The sequence below is a fragment of the Bubalus kerabau genome, chromosome 15 (genome assembly GCF_029407905.1).
Source record: "Bubalus kerabau isolate K-KA32 ecotype Philippines breed swamp buffalo chromosome 15, PCC_UOA_SB_1v2, whole genome shotgun sequence".
NCBI classification, from domain to species: Eukaryota; Metazoa; Chordata; class Mammalia; order Artiodactyla; family Bovidae; genus Bubalus; species Bubalus kerabau.
This window is the reverse complement of record NC_073638.1, coordinates 58,340,212-58,361,501: the sequence shown is the minus strand read 5'-3', so window position 1 is coordinate 58,361,501 and position 21,290 is coordinate 58,340,212. Positions and strand designations below refer to the sequence as shown.

General features: G+C 41.1%; 1 protein-coding gene across 1 annotated transcript in view; it reads right to left on the bottom strand.

Moving 5' to 3' along the window:
- BBOX1 (gamma-butyrobetaine hydroxylase 1) overlaps positions 1-21,290 on the bottom strand; it is a 65,627-nt gene that overhangs the window by 31,966 nt on the left and 12,371 nt on the right. Inside the window, exon 3 of the mRNA XM_055547703.1 lies at positions 6,856-7,054. Within this exon, the coding sequence (XP_055403678.1) occupies positions 6,856-7,054 (199 nt within the window). The remainder of the gene's footprint in view (positions 1-6,855; positions 7,055-21,290) is intronic.

Below are 21,290 nucleotides of genomic sequence, written 5' to 3'. Positions count from 1 at the left end.
ATGAAGGGGGAAAAGCAATCCTAGCAAAGTGAGAAAAGAACTATGGCTGTAGTTGTTCCCTTGCCAGCTTCATTGGTGGATAAAATGGTTTGCATATATGTTGAGTTAGCTTGTGGTGGGGAGAAGGAGCTGTACGGAATTATACAGTTGTAATTAAATATGTATGTATTAATATCACATCTGTTTATACACTGGTAGCATGGCAACCCACTCCAGTGTTCTTGAAGGGGGAGCCTAGTGGACTCCTGTTTATGGGGTTGCACAGAGTAGGATATGAAGTGACTTAGCAGCAGCAGCAGCCTGTGCAAATTTGAGGAGCCCTGGCTTCCTTCTCTCCAGTTGGCATATTAATAGCTGAATATCACCCCATTATCACCATGCTTTCAGCAGACCAGGAGAGCACCATCCTTTAGCTCTATGCTACCTTTTAATTATTGTTGGCATATATTGCCTGTCTTGTTCCCTCATTTGTAATGCCAAAAGTCGAGGATTCCTTGATAGTTTATTCCTTGGTTTTATGGGATATGTATTGTTCTATAAGCTTCCCTTGTGGCTCATCTGGTAAAGAATTCACTTGCAATGTGGGAGACCTGGGTTCAATCCCTGGGTTGGGAAGATCCCCTGGAGAAGGGAAAGGCTACCCACTCCAGTACTCTGGCCTGGAGAATTCCATGGACTGTATAGTCCATGGGGTCACAAAGAGTCGGACACAACTGAGCAACTTTCACTAATTGTTCTACATTATCTAGATGAAGTCAACTCAACTATTTACATTCATCCACATACAAGAATTGGAGAAGGAAATGTCAACACACTCCAGTATTCTTGCCTGGATGATCCCATGGACAGAGGAGGCTGGCAAGGCTACAGTCAGCCCATGGGATCACAAGAGTTGGGCACAGCTGAGAGACTAAACCACCAGCACCACATACAAGAATCACCAAAGATAATTTTGCATAAGTAGAAACCCAAATCTGGCTCAGAACAAAATGCTGGTGTGGTGTTTTGCACATGGCAAAGTATTCAATTGTTGCATGGATGTGTAGGACAATACCGCCAACCAAGACATTCTCTTTCATTGATTATACTTATTTTCAGATTTACTCTATGGGATGCTTCCTTGAATGCTTTATTCTAACTTGACAGTGGCAGTGGAGTGTTTAACCCAATGACTATTTCCCATTGGGTTAAATTATGTCATAAAATTCATATAATTTCTTCAATAAAGAAAAGATCCAGAAAGCTATTTTTATTCCTTTGGGGTGGGGGTCAGGGACGTGGGATGAGGTTTTTGGCCTTAACTTTGAAAAACTATGTTGCCCCAAGTCAAAGGTTTAAATCCTCCTGAAAATGTTATCTTTTTACATACTGCTCCACATTTATATATATTTGACAAAACTGACAATGGGAGTTTCTTTACCAAATCTTATTCTTTTCTCCCAGGAAAGATTTCATCATTAAGGCAGTAAGCTTACTGAGCATTTCACATGGCTGCATGAAAAAATATCATCTAGATGACGCACGGTTAAAAAAATGACAAGTATCTGAGAAAATACACATGTGGAACATGATGTAAGCTTTACCCTCAAAGCTGTTGCCATTTTGATTCAGGTGAATACAATTTTATAATTATGAAATCCTCTAATAATTATTGCATTCATCTACTGCTTTACAGTCCTTTTAAACCTAGGTGAGAATTTATTCATTAAATATTTATTCCTTGCCTACTATATACTAAGACTACACAAAGTTCTGGAATCTACTATTTTTATTTATCCAGCCAATCATATAAGAATGGAGATAACAGTCAGAACCCCAAATCAGATACTATAATTCTCAGTTTCAGTTCAGTTCAGTTCAGTTCAGTCGCTCAGTCGTGTCCGAACTAGTAACCCTATTTGAAAGGAAAAGTACTAGGTGGGTATTAGTTTCCCAAGGCAAGCAAGTGTGAAATAGTAAGCTATTATTGTTTTTGGCATGTGAGTAAGAGTAGAAACCAGGCTCTTGAAAAATCTATGGAAAGCAAAGTTTACCTTTAACATTCCCCATTTTCCTTTCTCTGTCCCTCTCATACATTTGGCAGTCCCTCGTCTCCATTATTTATTGCCTTCATTTATTCTTTCCGTTCACTCACCAACCAGTTATTTTTCAAACAAGAGTAAGGCCAGAAGAGAAATAAAGATATGAAAGGGAGAGACCCTGTATAAGGCAGCTACGGATTATGTTATAAAGTTGTCATGTCCAGGCATTACCACAGTACCAAGAAGAACATGACAAGTTCTGTTTAGTTACATAATTGTGAGAATTCAGAGGTTGTAAAGAACCCAAGCTCTATATCAACTGAGACCTGCCTTCTCTTGAACTACCCTTTCTCTCAACCAGAGGCTTAAGACCTTTGATGCAAATGAGTATCACCTGCTGAGTTTTAAAATTCCTGCTACCCAGGCCAAATCCAAGTCTTGTTTTAAAAAAAAAAAAATCTCTGGAGATGGGACTCAGATGTTTTTGTTTTTGTTTTTGTTTTTTTTAATTGGCTATTCCACTGTGCAGCCTAGGTTGAGAAACATTGTCCTAAATATCTCTTCTTTTTAAAAATCTCATGTTACCCTAACTTCAATATAGAAAAGGCAAATAACTTTGGGGAAAACATTAGTTTTCTCATTCTGTTGCCAACCCCCCTCCCAAAGCAAATAAGCAAACAAAATCTAAGCTACAACAACAATAGCAGCAACAGCAAAACTGTTTTCTGTAAGTTCTTGAAGTTGGGGATTAGAAATTACCAAAAATAAAAAACACCAAAAAAAGAGATTTTGGTTATCATTAGTGGAAAAAGAAGTAAAGTAGAAAGAAAGGCATGTCCTGGAGTGTGGTATAGTTGGAGAGTCTTAGGGAAGACATCTGCTGAAGGTGAGATTTAGTAGGCAACCTATTTGGTCAGGGCATCCCAGGTGGCGCTATTGGTAAAAATCCTGCCTGCCAATGCAGGGGATATCATAGATGCAGATTTGATCCCTAGGTTGAGAATATCCCTTGGAGGAGGGCACAGCAACCCATTCCAATATTCTTGCCTGGAGAATTCGATGGACAGGGAAGCCTGGCAGGCTACAGTCCACAGGGGACTCACGTGGAGTTGGACACGACCTTGCACACACACAATTTGGTCAGATGCAAAGATCTTGGGCAAAGGAAGTGGAATAGTAGTAGGAAGTCTGATTTGTTTGGACAACAAGCCTTTAGTATTTATTCCAGTAAATTGCTCAATATGAGATCAGTGGCTGAGTTATTAAGACTTTGACAAACAAAACAAAACACAAGCCATAAATCAGGACTAAGAATCTGACCCTTAGTGTGATGCATGGAGGTGGGAGTTAGGCAAGTGTAACAGAGCCCCCAAATTTGGCCACTGTAATGAACTTATGAAATGTGTTGGCATCAATGCAAAAGTCTGATGTCAGCAAGTAAAAATGAAGTAAAACAACATAGAAAAGATTGGTTTTGAAGTGGTCTGTTTACCTCCAGTGCCTGAAAGCATCTTTTCCATGTTCTTCCTTCATATTGTTATTGTTAGTGAGGTAGATTAGGAAGCCCAGGGCTTGAACAGATCCAGATTCTAGCTTTGGTTCCTTATTTACTATCTGTAGGACCTTGGGGATATAGTTTAATTCTCTGGGCCCCAGTTTCCAAAAGGAACTCAGAGATAACATCTATTTCAAAAAGTTGTGAAAAATAAAGACCAAATAATACAGTCGAAGCTGTTATTAATTTTAAAACTCTCCTTTGTCTGTTTCAACTGCTGTTATCTCTGAAGTTGCTCTATCATGTCTGACTCGTTGCGACCCAATGGACTGTAGCCTCCCAGGCTACATCCACCATCCACGGGATTTTCCAGGTAAGAATACTGGAGTGCAATTCCAGGCAAGAATATTTCCTTCTCTAGGGGATCTTCCCAACCCAGGGATAGAACCTGGGTCTTCCACACTGCATGCATGCATGCTAAGTCACTTCAGTCGTGTCCGACTCTGTGTGACCCCATAGACAGTAGCCTACCAGGCTCCCCCGTCCCTGGGATTCTCCAGGCAAGAACACTGGAGTGGGTTGCCATTTCCTTCTCCAATGCATGAAAGTGAAAAGTGAAAGTGAAGTCACTCAGTCGTGTCTGAGTCTTAGCGATCCCATGGACTGCAGCCTACCAGGCTCCTCCATCCATGGGATTTTCCAGGCAAGAGTACTGGAGTGGGGTGCCATTGCCTTCTCCGTTCCACACTGCAGGCAGAATCTTTACCATCTGAATGCACCCGATCTCATCTGATCTTGGAAGCGAAGCAGGGTCAGGCCTGGTTGCTGTTGCTGCTGCTGCTGCTAAGTTGCTTCAGTCATGTCTGACTCTGTGTGACCCCATAGATGGCAGCCCACCAGGCTCCCCTATCCCTGGGATTCTCCAGGCAAGAACACTGGAGTGGGTTGCCATTTCCTTCTCCAATGCATGAAAGTGAAAAGTGAAAATGAAGTCGCTCAGTTGTGTTCGACTCCTAGCGACCCCATGGACTGCAGCCTACCAGGCCCCTCCGTCCATGGGATTTTCCAGGCAAGAGTACTGGAGTGGGGTGCCATTGCCTTCTCTAAAGGCAGCTTCAATTCTTGCAGATGTAGAGCAGATAAAAATTTTGTACAACAAATTTGCTGATAGTAGTTGTAACTTCCTGGGGTGGGAATGGAGACTAGGTAATTCAAGCTTAAACATGATAGTCTTCTTCCATGAATAAACTTGTTCAAATCACTGGGGACTGAATATTTTTAAAACTTTTAAATTTGTTTTGTTTTTGGCTGCTCTGGGTTTCACTGCTGTTCATGAGTCTTTCTGTAGTTACAGTGAGTGGGGGCTACTCTTTGTTGTGATGCATGAGTTTCTCACAGCAGTTTCTTCTCCTGTTGTGGAACGCGGGCCCTAGGGCACCTGGGCTTCAGTAGATGAGGCACGTGGCTCCATAGTTTCAGTTCCCGGTTCTAGAGTGCAGGCTCAGTAGTTGCGGCACACGGGCTAAGTTGCTCCATAGCATGTGGGATCTTCCTGGGCCAGGGATCAAAAAATGTGTCCCTGCATTGGCAGGCAGATTCTCACCCCCGTACCACCAGAGAAGTCTGACTGAAGATTTTTGACCTTCTGATTACCTGCAGATGAGGTCTTGCCCTCGATTAGCTGACCTAGGGGCAAAGTCAAAGACTGGCAGGGCCTTGCAGGTCTGAGGCAGGAGTGGGGACAGAATGTGTGAAACTGGGGTGTGGAATGTGCTCGCTTCAGGATTCAGCCTTTATATATATCTATATCTATATCTATATCTATATCTCCTGCAGGTTGTTGGCAAGCAGGGGGTTAAACTCAGTTGTTGCTATATTTGATTTTTCAAGAAAAGTCAGATCTGTATTTAATGTAAACTTTCCCAGTTTTTGATGGGAGATGACTAATTTCATTTTCTTTCAACGTTATGTGGGCCAAACAAAACACATCTGAATACTGCCTGTGTGCTACCAGCCTGCGACCTTTGCCTTTTGGAGGTCCTTTTCGCTTTTAGTGCCCTCTACCCTGAGCCCAGGAATAAGTGTATTCATCTCAAATGACAGGCTTACCCTAATGAATGCCCCCATTTCCAGATAAGTGTTTCCCGTTGTTAGTGTTTTATTATCCATAATGAATGTTACCTTCCAGGCAATTCTTATGCAAACAGCCTTTTGTTCCAAAGTTAAAATCGATTATAATATTTCCTGTTACTTGCTAAAGTGTGTAGACTTAATTTTCTGCTCGTTAGTTTTATCTAACACATCTGCTGGCTGGTTTCACTTCCTCAGGTCCCAACTTAATTTTGCACCAACTCTTGGGAGGTAAAACTGAATCAACTTTCACTTTTGTAAAGCTGAATATTTTTAAAACATGTTGCAGAAACAGTCTTCGATCTCACCTGTTGTGGACTGAATAGTGTCTTCCCCAAACTCATATGATGACGTGCTGACCTTCAATGCGACTATATTTGGAGTAAGAGGCTTTAAGGAGGAGATTAAGGTTAAATGAAATTTTTTTTTTTGGACCAGGGATTGAATCCAGGCCCTCTAAAGTGAGAGTGTGGAGTGCTAATCACTGGGCTGACAGGGACTCCAGGTTAAATGAAATCTCAATGGTGGAGCCCTAGTCCAATAGGACTGATGTCCTTATAAGAGGAAGAGATACCAAGAGTACAGATACCCAGAGGAAAGGCCATATGAAGATACAGTGACAAAGTGGCCAACTGCAAGGAGGAGAGCGTTCACCAAGAACCACACCTGCCAATGTACGTGTGTGCTCACTCAGTTGTGTCTGACTCTGTGACCCTGTGGAGTGTAGCCCACCAGGCTCCTCTGTCCATGGGATTTCCCAGGCAAGAATTCTGGAGTGGGTTGCCATTTCCTCCTCCAGGGGATCTTCCCAATCCAGGGATCAAACCCAAATCTCCTGCATCTCCAACACTGGAGGTAGATTTTTTACCATTGCATCACCTGTGAAGCCCATAGCTGCCAAGACCTTGATCTTGGACTTCAGCCTTTAGAACTGGGAGGAAATAAACTTCAGCTGTTTAAGCCACCCAATCTGTGATATTCTGTTGTGGTGGCCTTAGCAAACAAACTCTTCACCTTTAACTACCCTATCTTTGGTGTCTGATGTCATTCCAGTCATGCTCACAGAAATCCCACTTTTTAGACTCTCATTTTACTTCCTGTTCAAAACAGTGTAGACATTTTTATATCATCAATCAAAAGAGTCCTCTGCCTGAGAAATATATCCAACTCTCTCTGTCATGGCAGAATACCAACTATTTGGTGACTCACCCATAAAATGTGAGATAAAGGAAACCAATCCTTTTCCCGAGTTTTAAAACTTCTCCTCGTTTGTCAGCTGCTCCTGTGAGTCGCACGATGCCGACCTTCTTGAGGCTGGAGAGCCACCTGTATGCGTGCTCATCATTTTTTAAAACATCTTCAAAATCCAGAGTAGGCAGCTGGAACTCTGAGCCCCAGTACTGACACTCTGTGAATTATGAAAAAGGAGAAACCAGTGTTAAAAACACTGTTTTTAACGTACAATGAGAACTTCAGAGAAGGAACTAGTTCATTGAAGCTGACCTTTGATCTATCATGGGACAGACTAAAGTTCAATCATATTAGAAATAACCAAATTGCCAGCTCTTCTTCCTTGGAGCCAGGCCAGTGTACTCAGGCTTTCTGCCTGTCACTGTGCAAGACCCATGACTGGTATTCACTATAGCACTTTGTCAAGAGAATGTGTAGCTTGTGGATGGTTCTTGATACATATGTCCTTAGGGCTTCTCTGTCAGGATATTGCTTAGAAATAGCCTTGAAATACTGTGCATTTTTAACAGCCAAGTTAAATTACTCAATTCCAAATAGAGAGAAAATGAGAGTGATGTGTTAAAACAGCCTATCCCTGGGGGTTGGGGGGAGGGGGGCAGTGTTTGCCATGATAGGAACCGCCCCTGCTTTCTCTTATTTCAACTGGTAAGAAGCTTTATCTGGGGTCAACTTGTTCATGGGAGTCAGCAAATGCTGTCCATGGGGAGGAAAAGATGGGCCATGTTGTTTTGCCAGAGCAGGCTGGCTAAAGTGGTAATAATGAGATTAAAATGATTTGGAATATAATCATAATTTTTTTTGGGGGGTGGAGGGTGTAAACACATTATTGGTGTTTCTTGATTCTATTAGCTACCCAATAATTTTCTGATGGTTTATTCTTTCAATAAGCCTGATGGTGGTGTTTGGTGGTAGTGGTTTAGTTGCTAAGTTGTATCTGACTCTGCGACCCCATGGACTGTAGCCCACCAAGCTCTTCTGTCCATGGGATTTCTCAGGCAAGAATATTGGAGTAGGTTGCCATTTCCTTCTCAAAGGGATATCCCTGACCCAGGGATTGAACCTGGGTCTCCTGCATTGCGGGTGGATTCTTTACTGACTTAGCCACCAGGGAAGCCCTCAATAAGCCTAATATTTTGCTATATTGAGAGACATTGTGATAGCAGTAAGTCTTCAGGAACTCATGGTTTATGGAAGATTGGACATGGAAGCTGACCATTAAAACACAATATGTTGTAAAGCAACTATAATAAAAATTGATAAAAAAATAAGTAAAAGCAGCAAAATAGTGAAAGTTAGCCACCTACAACAGTATGGATTAGACAGACTCATAGGTGACAAACCAAACAAAAGCACACAGTTTGTTGGATGCTACAGTTGAATTACATTCAAGATACTGTGGAGATAACAGATCTTCTGATCCCTTATTAATGCTCCTTCTATGATGCCAGTTATTCTTTTAAACACATGACGTTTCCCATGTCTGTCCCTCATGCCTCAGCTATTTCTGCTGAAATCAAACAGAGCTGGTTTTTATGGGCCCAGCATGCTTGAGCTGTACCACTCTGCTCTCTAACAAGAGTTGGATTTATGTGAAAGAGCTTCTATTCAAAGAGGAGATCTGCTTGACTTTTGAATATTGGATTTTATGGTTTTTTGCTTTGCCACTCCTATTTGGCCTTTGCATTTATAGTCTCCAGATTGTAATATTTGATACCCATCATAAGGGTCTGTGAAAAGAAGGTGATCAATGTCATAAATACTGCTTATTGGCTACCTAGATAGAAAAGTCATTTGGCTTCCCATAAAGAGAAAAGTTTCCTGGGCAAAATATCAGTGTTAAAAACAAAAATGATAAATCACTATATCCTCTTTCCAAACCTTACACCTAAATGGACTACATCTAGAATCTTAAAAAATATTGAAAACAACTTTAAGCTTATTGAGCTCCAAATGAAAACTGTAGAGTATTGAGGTAGATGAGATTTTCATACTGGCTTTAGGATATCCCATCATTATGGGCTCTTATTATTGAATAGAAAGATCGTCTAAACTATAGCTGAAGAGTTCTCAGCTCTTGGGCACTGTAATAATCTGGCTAAGGGCAAATTTTTCATTCCTGTATAGACTGCTAGATGGATTAGCTGTGCTCTACATGGTCATCTACAACAATGTGTGATGTCTTTATTACAAAGAGTTAAGTAATTTATTGATGAGCCTTGTTATAATATTTAAAAGAAAAATCTCATATCCTATTGAGAGAAAACCAGACTGGAGAGATAGTAAGGTCCAGACTGCAGTGTTGTCAAGTAGAACTTTCTGAGATGCTGGAACTATTTTCTATCTGTACCATCCAGTACTGTAGCTGCTAACAATATGTGGATATTGAGACCTGGCATATGGATAGTGGAACTGAGGGACTGAGTTTTTTTTCTTTATTTAACTTAAACTGACTTAAACTTTGATTTGGGCTTCTTAGGTGGCACCGTGGTAAAGTATCCACCTGCCAATGCAGGAGACACAAAAGACATGGGTCTGGTGCCTGGGTTGGGAAGATCTCCTAGAGTAGGAAATCTCGACCTACTCCAGTATTCTTGCCTGGAAAATTCTATGGACAGAGGAGACTGGTGGGCTACAGTCCCTGGACTAGCAAAGAGTCAGATGCAACTGAGCACACACACACACACACACTTTAATTTAAATAGCCACATGTAATTGATACTATATGAAATAGGACATGAATAGAATAAAGGACATGGAGCTAAAGAGACTTGGGCTTGAGTCATCATATTGCCTCTTACCAGCTTGTTTCTTTGTCTTTTCTCTGATCATCCATCTCTTAATTTATAAAATAACCATACTGATATTTGCCTTGAAGGTCATATGTTAACCATGCAATGAGTTTATGCAAGGAGTCTGGTAGTGAATAGCATATAGTAGACTAACAACAGAATGGGAAAGACTAGAGATCTCCAAGAAAATTAGAGATACCAAGGGAACATTTCATGCAAAGTTGGGCTCAATAAAGGACAGAAATGGTATGGACCTAACAGAAGCAGAAGATATCAAGAAGAGGTGGCAAGAATACACAGAAGAACTGTACAAAAAATATCTTCATGACTCAGATAATCACGATGGTGTGATCACTCACCTAGAGCCAGACATCCTGGAATGTGAAGTCAAGTGGGCCTTAGAAAGCATCACTATGAACAAAGCTAGTGGAGGTGATGGAATTCCAGTTGAGCTATTCCAAATCTTGAAAGATGATGCTATGAAAGTGTTGCACTCAATATGCCAGCAAATTTGGAAAACTCAGCAGTGGCCACAGGACTGGAAAAGGTCAGTTTTCATTCCAATCCCAAAGAAAGGCAATGCCAAAGAATGCTCAAACTACTGCACAATTGCACTCATTTCACACGCTAGTAAAGTAATGCTCAAAATTCTCCAAGCCAGGCTTCAGCAATATGGGAACTGTGAACTTCCTGATGTTCAGCTGGTTTTAGAAAAGGCAGAGGAACCAGAGATCAAATTGCCAACATCCTCTGGATCATCAAAAAAGCAAGAGAGTTCCAGAAAAGCATCTATTTCTGCTTTATTGACTATGCCAAAGCCTTTGACTGTGTGGATCACAATCAACTGTGGAAAATTCTGAAAGAGATGGGCATACCAGACCACCTGACCTGCCTCTTGAGAAATTTGTATGCAGGTCAGGAAGCAACAGTTAGAACTGGACATGGAACAGCAGACTGGTTCCAAATAGGAAAAGGAGTATGTCAAGGCTGTATATTGTCACCCTGCTTATTTAATTGTACGCAGAGTACATCATGAGAAACTCTGGGCTGGAGGAAGCACAGGCTGGAATCAAGATTGCCGGGAGAAATATCAATAAACTCAGATATGCAGATGACACCACCCTTATGGCAGAAAGTGAAGAGGAAATAAAAAGCCTCTTGATGAAAGTGAAAGTGGAGAGTGAAAAAGTTGGCTTAAAGCTCAACATTCAGAAAACTAAGATCATGGCATCTGGTCCCATCACTTCATGGCAGATAGATGGGGAAACAGTGGAAACAGTGTCAGACTTTATTTTTCTGGGCTCCAAAATCACTGCAGATGGTGACTGCAGCCATGAAATTAAAAGACGCTTACTCCTTGGAAGGAAAGTTATGATCAACCTAGATGGCATATTCAAAAGCAGAGACATTACTTTGCCAACAAAGGTCCGTCTAGTCAAGGCTATGGTTTTTCCTGTGGTCATGTATGGATGTGAGAGTTGGACTGTGAAGAAGGCTGAGCGCCGAAGAATTGATGCTTTTGAACTGTGGTGTTGGAGAAGATGCTTGAGAGTTCCTTGGACAGCAAGGAGATCCAACCAGTCCATTCTGAAGGAGATCAGCCCTGGGATTTCTTTGGAGGGAATGATGCTGAAGCTGAAACTCCAGTACTTTGGCCACCTCATGTGAAGAGTTGACTCATTGGAAAAGACTCTGATGCTGGGAGGGATTGGGGGCAGGAGGAGAAGGGGACAACAGAGGATGAGATGGCTGGATGGCATCACTGACTCGATGGACATGAGTCTGGGTGAACTCCAGGAGTTGGTGATGGACAGTGAGGCCTGGCGTGCTGTGATTCATGGGGTTGCAAAGAGTCGGACACAACTGAGCGACTCAACTGAACTGAACTGAGACTAAGAAAATACATAATATAACAATTGATATTTGCTGAATACTTTCTAGAGTCAGCTGCAGTCTAAGGTGCTCTCCATACATTATTTTTTGAAAATCCATAATAAATATACATCATAGGGTTTATAGGAATACTGTGATGGTTTCAGTATTCCCATGCTACAGAGAAGGGAACAGAGAGCTGAGTCTTGCAGCTAATGATTTGCAGAGCTAGTTAAGCAAATTCAGGTGACTAATTCCAAAGTCTGTAATTTTAGCAACCACACAGAAAATAAACATTTGATGCCTTGAAATACTGTTGTCACATGAATTTTTAAGTCCTATGTCTGAATGTTCACAGCTTACTCTAACCCTTACATGGAAAATCTACTTTCTGGATGGAAAGTAAAGCAGGGAAAGTTACAATTAGAAACACTTCGTCTGGACATGTTCAAGCATGAATGTTTAAAGATAAACCTTGGCTCCCAGTCAGGACTTTCAATGCAGAAAAAACTTTACAACTAGGTTTCATGGCACAACTCTACAACAGCATTGCTATTCACTGCTTTTGTGAAGTGAACCAAGGCTTAAAAATCAGCTAGCTTCTTTTTAAAAAGTTAATGCCAATGTAAGTCAGTGATCCATGCCAGTGGTTTTACTTAAGGCCATTATCACTTTCCAGAGAGTTTTGGTGACTGTGTAGCAAGGAAATGTAATAAATAGAGATGGAAAGAACACTTTCACAAGATGTAAATGTTTTAAAAACTTTTGTATTTTGGAAACTTTGTGGATTCAAGAAGGACTGCTTAGGGTACACACTATGTACATCAAAATATATTTATAGCATATTTTAATGAATTTTTTTTCTACATGAGTCATTTTCCTGTTATAGAGTAACACACACATGCTGTCAAACACACATGGACATACCAACACAATATCCAATATTCTTATATTCTTTCAATAAATATGTTACTCTTTACATGCAAAAAGTTAACTGCATTCACATAAAGACTACAGATAAAACAAGGCTGTTAATATAAGCATCAATCTGTACTATAAATAATTTCACATTCATAGGATTTTACTATCAGGGGTTGGTCACAGTACCTTTCAAGTTCTACCAAGTTTACAGTTCTCCAACTATAGCTCCTATTTCGGTGGGCCTAGGCAGCCGCTTTGCAAAAGTCAGTGACCAAGGGCCACAGCCCATCATAGCATCTGTGTCCTAATATGAGTCACTGCTAGACTCGATAATGGCAAGTGTAATTTTCAGGGACAGCACTGTGACTAACCAGTTTCCAAATTCATCATAACATCCTCAATGTAAAATACTCTAGTTTTCCAGGAGAAATAAACTTCATCTTAATAAATCCAACCAGTAGGATCATTCTATGATCTATATGTAGATCCTATGATATCTGAACAGAAACTTTGACGTTGAAAAGGTAATTTAGAAGCATTTTCCCAATCTCCCCCAACCACAAAACCTCACCACCGGGGACCATATGAAAACACATTGGCCTAGAAGAAATCATTGGTCAGGTGAATACATTGAAAGCAAACTTAAATTTCACACTTGGGTCTGGATACATAAACAGTATGGAAAATGACGGAATATTTAAGGCATGAACCACCCTTTCTAATTTAACTTATGGCCTTACTAATAAATACTTCCTTGAACATGTGCTTCACACATCATAAAATTTATGCACAGGCTACAAGCTGGCTTTCAAGGAACCATTTGTACAAGGCTTGCTTTTCAGGGTTAAACCTCACATTCCTGAATCCTGACTTGTTTTTCAAAAAAGAAAAAGACACAAAGAAGCTCTTCAGCTGAAGATTCATGAATGCAGTGTGCAGGGTTACAGTGTGTTATTTCATGAATTTAGGACCTTCTGTTCACCTGTACAGAACTGTGCCTGAAACAACTGTCTGAAACAGCTCATCTCATGTGCTAAGGATCAGCTGATGGCTTACTATCTTTTCCTGTAGCTATCTTGCAGGGGCCCAGCCATAAACCAAGTCTGACCCCCAGGAGAGGAAAGGCCCCTGAGTGGAAATAGGGCTTTGATTCTCTTTTCTGCACTAAGGACTTGAGCCCTTTTTGGAAAGGGCATCCTTGTCTCTTGTTTAGTGACTCAACCTGCCTTTCAAGATCTTGGTCATTTGTCCTCTTTTACATTGAAATCTTCCAGAAGCTGACCCTAAGATGAGGATTTGAATGCAAGCAACTTACTAAGGTGAGAGTTGGACCATGAAGTGCCAAAGAACTGATACTTTTGAACTGTGGTGCTGGAGAAGATTCTTGACAGTCCCTTGGACAGCAAGGTGATCAAACCAGTCAATCCTAAAGGAAATCAGTCCTGAATATTCATTGGAAGGACTGATGCTGAAGCTCCAATACTTGGCCACCTAATGCAAAGAGCTGACTCATTAGAAAAGACCCTGATGCTGGGAAAAATTGAGGGCTAGAGGAAAAGGGGGCAACAGAGGATGAGATGGTTGGATGGCATCATGAACTCAATGGACATGAGTTTGAGCAACCTCTGGGAGATGGTGAAGGATAGAGAAGCCTGGTGTTCTTCAATCCATGGGGTTGCAAACAGTCAGACATGACTGAGCAAATAAACAACAGTTTACTAAGGAGGCACCAATAGGAGGTGGGGAAGTAAGACAGGGAAGCAGGCCTCTGGATGGGTTTGTTAAAAAACTTTTTATTTTATATTGGAGTATAGCCAAATAACAGTGTTGTGATAGTTTCAGGTGAACAGGTTAGGGTTTTGCAGCCAGGACTCAGCACTGCTGGACCTCATGGCAATGCTGTAGACTATACTTCATATTCAGAGTTATCCTACCCAGAGCCAAGGAAGCTGAGATGCACAGGCTACCGACACCCACCACTTATTGGTTGAGAGCTGTTTCTGGGGATTCATTCCTGGGTCTCCTGGCCTTCCCTGTGTGTTGGCCAAGCAGGCTCCCTTAGGCAGAGGGGACCCTCCAGGAGCATGGCAGGCTTGGGATAGGAAGCTGTTGGTATGTATGAGAAGAGAGCTGAGGAGCACTGAAGCGGCTATGACAGCCTCTGCGATGCCCTCTTTTGGGATCTGCAAGACTGGGCTAGGATGGCTGTCTTCTGTGGTGCCTAGCACCATACACACCTCGGTCCCAGTGCTTACCACACTGTGCTGAAAGGATCTTTCATTTACTCTGTACGTGTTTGTTGAAAGCCTTGGCTATGTGAAAGAGAACGTGTAGTGAATAAAAATAGATGTGATCGCTGCCCTTGGGAGGGAAAAGGTGAATAAATAAGGAAGCAAAGAAATAAATACATAAAACTAAACATTGTAGCAAGTGCTATGAGCATAACAAATGGGATATATTGACAAAAAACCATTGGAAGTGGGGTGGAGACCCTATTTAGACATGGAAGATAAGAAAGGTCTAACTGAAAAGATGCTATTTAAGCTGCATCCTGAGGGGTGAGAGAAGTCAGTCATGCAAAGGGCAGAGAAAGTGTCCAAATAGGAAAGACAATAGGAAGGAGGGTGATCTCTTAGCTTATTGGAGGAACTCAAAGTCACTGAGCCTAGGACGCACTAGACAGACGTGGGTGTCACAGGTGAGGTATAAAAGCAAACAAGGGTGGGTTAGGTGAGTCCTCATCTCTCTCTCTCTCACTAGACTGCAAGGTCCTTGCAAACTACAAGGATTCTGTCATTTATCTCTATTTCCTCCTGGCTGTTGCCCCTAACTCTTTCTCCTCCTGGTATACAGTGCAGGGCTGGCTGTCATTCAATAGATTTTCATAAAACTACTGTGTTCTGTATCCTAAATAAAATATTTGCTTATTTCCTAACGATGAATGGAAATTGGAACCAACTCAAATGAAGACAGTATCTGAGCACCCTTTAGCATTTTAAAAGATAGAGAAATCCATAAAACCTTTCCTGTAGGTGATAATCTCACCAAACTTGAAAAGTCTCCTTGAGAATGTATAAACAAGTTTATAAGTTGCTTGAAAGAAGAGAAACTCATTTTTGTTTTGGACTGTTAGGTACCTGATATATTATATATGTTCAGCCCTATGACCAGAGAAGGCAATGGCACCCCACTCCAGTACTCTTGCCTGGAAAATCCCATGGACGGAGGAGCCTTGTAGGCTGCAGTCCACGAGGTTGTTAGGAGTCAGACATGACTGAGAGACTTTATTTTCACTTTTATGCATGGCAGAAGGAAAGGGCAACCCACTCCAATATTCTTGCCTGGAGAATCCCAGGGATGGGGGAGCCTGGTGGGCTGCCATCTATGGGGTTGCACAGAGTCGGACATGACTGAAGCGACTTAGCAGCAGCAGCAGCAGCAACTCTATGACAAGAGTGACCATACAGTTGGAAAAAACACAGGAAATTATGAAACAGCACTAAAGGACAGTGTGATAAACATTTACAAAAACAGAAGCTAACACTAAGTGAAGTCGCTCAGTCGTGTCCGACTCTTTGCGACCCCAAGGACTGTAGCCTACCAGGCTCCTCTGTCCATGGGATTTTCCAGGCAATAGTACTGGAGTGGACTGCCATTTCCTTCTCCAGGGGAATCTTCCTGACCCAGGGATCGAACCCAGGTCTCCCTCATTGTAGACAGACACTTCACCGCCTGAGCCACCAGGGAAGTCTTAACACACTTACTAGGCACTTTCTAAGCACTTTACATGGAGTGTCGCATGTAATCCTCACAACAACCCCATAATAGAGGTTCTAGTACTGTTCCCATTTTATAGATGAGACAGGCATCAGTATCTTAGGTAAGTGATGCAACGTCACACAGCTGATGTTAAGTCAGAGCTGGGATACTACACGAAGAACTAGACTCTGGATATTCAGAAAAAATTTGTTGAAGGATAACAAGCACCGAAGGATGTCAAGAAGGAAGATTATTATCTCAGACTTCCTTCAAGTTGGCAGTGCAAACCGAAAATTCAATTTTACCCTCTGCCATTATTTTAACTATCCCCTTTGACATCCTTGAAAAGGTTGTAGAACACCCTCTTGATGGCTTTTCATTGCACAGCACACGTCTCCCTATGGAGCAACCTACTCTGGTTCTAGTTGGCTCCAAATGACACCATCTTCTTCCTTACACAGAGTCACATCTACCTCTGTCACCTTCTTTGAGGTGCTAATTCAGTGCTCCAGAATCACACAGAATATGGCAGTCTTGGAGAAGGTATAAAGACAGTCACTGAACTGAATTTTTCTTTCCAAGGCTAAATAAATAGCCCCTATCTCACCCATATTTTTCACGTTTTATGGCTCCCAAGCCCCATACCATCCTCTCTGCTCTTCTCTGGTTGATGCTTTCAAGTTTGCTGATGCCCTATAACAGCCTGGGTGTCTCAAATCAGACCTAATACTACAGGTGTACTCTGGCCATACCTACACAGTGGGCTCGCTACTACATTTTTATTCATGCAGCCTAAATCTAATTAACCTTGTTTTGGCAGTCTCAAGTCTGTTGACTCAGCTTAACTTTTCAGTCTGCCAAAACATGTAAGAATTGCCCCTCAGCCAAGTCCTCATTTCCGAAGCTAGTTCACTGAGAATGTACTAAGTACTTATGTAGAAATGAGATGCAGGTCCAATTTGATAGGGACTTTGTGTCAAAGGTTTGAGGGTGACAGATCTGGGTTCAAGTCGGAATTCTCACACTTTCTGTCTGCATGACCTTCAGAAAGTGATATATTCTCTCAGTTCAACTTCTTTCCTGAAAATACAGGGTGGAAATAATCTGCTGGATTGAGGGGAAATTTAAATGAGATGGTCTTGAAAGTACTAGACATAGCGCACCTAACTGCACTTGAACCAGAGCAGCTGAATGTGGCTGGACGAAAACATATCATGATGACGATTTTATTGCATACTCCTTAATCTATAGTTAACTCTAGCTGACTGTTTATCATGTTCTCTATCCTGAGTCTTCCCACACATCCTCCTTCTACTCATGCTTAGCTGACAGCTTTGCTTCCTGTTTCAGTAAAAATTAGAAGGACTCAGAAGAGACTTCCATTCACCCCCATCACATCGAACACCCTGCCTGTATCTGTGTCCTTATCGTCTCTTAATGTGGTATAAATAAGTTTGTAAATTTTGTGATCTCATTCTCTACCAGAATGCAAAGTCCTTAAGGACAGAATATTTTTCTGTTTTGTTCATCACTGTATCCCCAGGACAGAGAACAATTCCTGGTACAATTTTATAATGCATGGAAGATATTCGAAAAATGGTACCTGTTATTAATATTAGTTTTTTCTCTTGATTCCAATTTTCTAGTGGGGCAGACAGTCAAATACACAGACACTGACCCTTGAGTGCAATAATGGCAATGGAGCAGAAAGAGCATGTGTGCATGCTTAGTTGCTTCAGTCGTGTCTGACTCTTTGCAATCTTATGGCCTGTAGCCCATCAGGCTCCTCTGTCCGTGGGATTCTCCAGTCAAGAATACTGGAGTGGGTTGCCACGCCCTCCTCCAGGGCATCTTTCTCACTCCGGGATTGAAATCGCGTCTCTGCATTGTAGGTGGATTCTTTACCATTGAGTCACCAGGGAAGCCCAGCATGGAAAGAGAAGCTGGCACAAATTGCTACAAGCACCTAGAAGAGGAGGAGGATGATAAAGGAATCTAATACAACAGATGCTCTTCAGTCAAATCTTGGCTCCATCACTTCTTTAACTCTTTTGTTTTGGACTACTTAGTTTTATCAATCTCATTTTCCTCATATGTGAAAAGGTTATAATAATGTTGCCTTTGTAAAGTTGTTGCTAGGATTAAATGCAGCAATACATATTAAGCACTGAGCTTAGTGCCTAGCAATGCTTAAAAATATGAAGAAGGAAGATTGGCAAAGGAGTAGGGGGAAAGAAGGGAGAAAGAGGTTATACATGTTGGTAATTCAGACAGAGGGTTGGTGTAGGAGATAGTGAGATGTTGATGGATTCTAGATTGTTTTGGCAATAGAGTTAGGAGATTTTCTTGGCACGTTGGGTGCGTGGTATAAGAGATAATGAAGAGTCTAGGTTTTTATTAATTTATTTTAATTGGAGGCTAATTACTTTACAATATTGTGGTGGTTTTTGCCATACATCAACATGAATCAGCCATGGGTGTACATGTGTCCCCCCATTCTGAACACCCGTCCCACCTCCCTCCCCACCCCATCCCTCTGGGCTGCCCCAGAGCAGAGCACTGACTTTGAGTGCCCTGCTTTGTGCATTGAACTTGCACTGGTCATCTGGTTTACATATGGTAATATACATATTTCAATGATATTCTCTCAAATCATCCCACCCTCACCTTCTCCCACATAGTCCAAAAGTCTGTTCTTAACATCTGTGTCTCTTTTGCTCTCTTGCATATAAGGTTGTCTTTACCATCTTTCCAAATTCCACATATATGCATTAATATACTGTATTGGTGTTTCTCTTTCTGACTTACTTCACTCTGTATAATAGGCTCCAGTTTTATCCACCTCATTAGAACTGACTCAAATGCATTCTTTTTTACAGCTGGTAATACTGCATTGTGTATATGTACCACAATGTTCTTATCCATTCATCAGCTTCCATGTTCCAGGTTGCTTCCATGTCCTAGCTCTTGTAAACAGTGCTGCAGTGAACACTGGGGTACATGTGACTCTTAATTCTGGTTTCTTCAGTGTGTATGCCCAGCAGTGGGATTGCTAGGTCATATGGCAGTTCTATTTACAGTTTTTAAGGAGTCTCCATACTGTTCTCCATAGAACAGTGTACTAGTTTACATTCCTACCAACAGCATAAGAGGGTTCCCTTTTCTCCACACCCTCTCCAGAATTTATTGTTTGTAGACTTTTTGATGGCTGCCATCCTGACTGGTGTAAGATGGTACCTCATTGTGGTTTTGATTGCATTTCTCTGATAATGAGTGATGTTGAGCATCTTTTCATGTGTTTGTTAGCCATTTGTATCTCTTCTTTGGAGAAATGTCTGTTTAGGTCTTTGACCCACTTTTTCATTAGGTCATTTATTTTTCTGGTATTAAGCTACATGAACCGCTTGTATATTTTGGAGATTAATTCTTTGTCAGTTGTTTCGTTTGCCATTATTTTCTCCCATTTTGAAAGCTGCCTTTTCACCTGGCTTAGAGTTTTCTTCCTTGTGCAAAAGCTTTTAAGTTTAATTAGGTCCCATGTATTTATTTTTGTTTTTATTTCCATTAAATAAAAGGTGGGTAATAAAGGATCTTGCTGTGATTTATGTCAGAGAGTGTTCTGCCTATGTTTTCCTCTAAGAGTTTTATAGTTTCTGGTCTTACATTTAGATCTTTCATCCATTTTGAGTTTATTTTTGTGTATGGTTTTATAAAGTGTTCTTGTTTCATTCTTTTACAGGTGGTTGACCAGTTTTCCCAGCACCACTTGTTAAAGAAATTGCATTTGCACCATTGTATATTTTTGCCTCATTTGTCAAAGATAAGATGTCCATAGGTGTGTGGATTTATCTCTGGGCTTTCTATTTTGTTCCATTGATCTTTATTTCTGTCCTTGTGCCGGTACCATACTGTCTTGATGATGGTAGCTTTGTAGTATATTCTGAAGTCAGGCAGATTGATTCCTCCAGTTCCATTCTTCTTTCTCAAGATTGCTTTGGCTATTCGAGGTTTCTTTTTTTGTGTTTCCATATAAATTATGAAATTATTTGTTCTAGTTCTGTGAAAAATACCATTGGTAGCTTGATAGGAATTGCATTGAATTATAGATTACTTTGGGTAGTATACTCATTTTCACTATATTGATTCTTCCAATCCACAAACATGGTATATTTCTCGATCTATTTGTGTCATCTTTGATTTCTTTCATCGGTGTTTTATAGTTTTATATATATAGGTCTTTTGTTTCTTTAGGTAAATTTATTCCTGAGTATTTTATTCTTTTCATTGCAATGGTGAATGGGATTTTCCCTTAATTTATCTTTCTGTTTTCTCACTGTTAGCATATAGGAATGCAAGAGGTTTCTGTGTATTAATTTTATATCCTACAACTTTACTATATTCATTGATTAGCTCTAGTAAATTTCTGGTGGTGTCTTTAGGGTTTTCTAGGTAGAGGATCATGTCATCTGCAAACAGTGAGATTTTACTTCTTCTTTTCCAATCTGGATTTCTTTTATTTTTTTTTCTTCTCTGACACCGTGGCTAGGACTTATAAAACTATGTCAAATAGTAGTGGTTGACCCCACTGCCTGACAGATGGAGCTACCATCTGTCAGGAAAGACTGTCTGTGAAGCAGGATTATCTAAGACCATCTACTCACATCAGAGGATTCATCTTTCCTCTGATCTTCCTCCTTTTTTCTTATTTCTCCAAGTGAATCACTTTATAAATCCCCCTTTTGGTTGTCCATCATGGTTATGATTGATCAATCTGTTTTGGGCTAGACACTTCTGTTCCTGTGTGCATGTGTGCTCAGTCATGTCCAACTCTTTGCAACCCCATGGACTGTAACCCACCAGGCTTCTCTGTCCATGGAATTTTCCAGGTATGAATTCTGGAGTGGGTTCCCCTTTTCTGTTCCAGGGCATCTTCCTGACCCAGGGATTGAACCCACATCTTTTATGTCTTCTGCATTGGCAGGCGGGTTCTTTACCACTGGTGCCACTGGGCAAGCCCAGACACTTCCATAATGCCCTTTTGAAGTTAGAGCT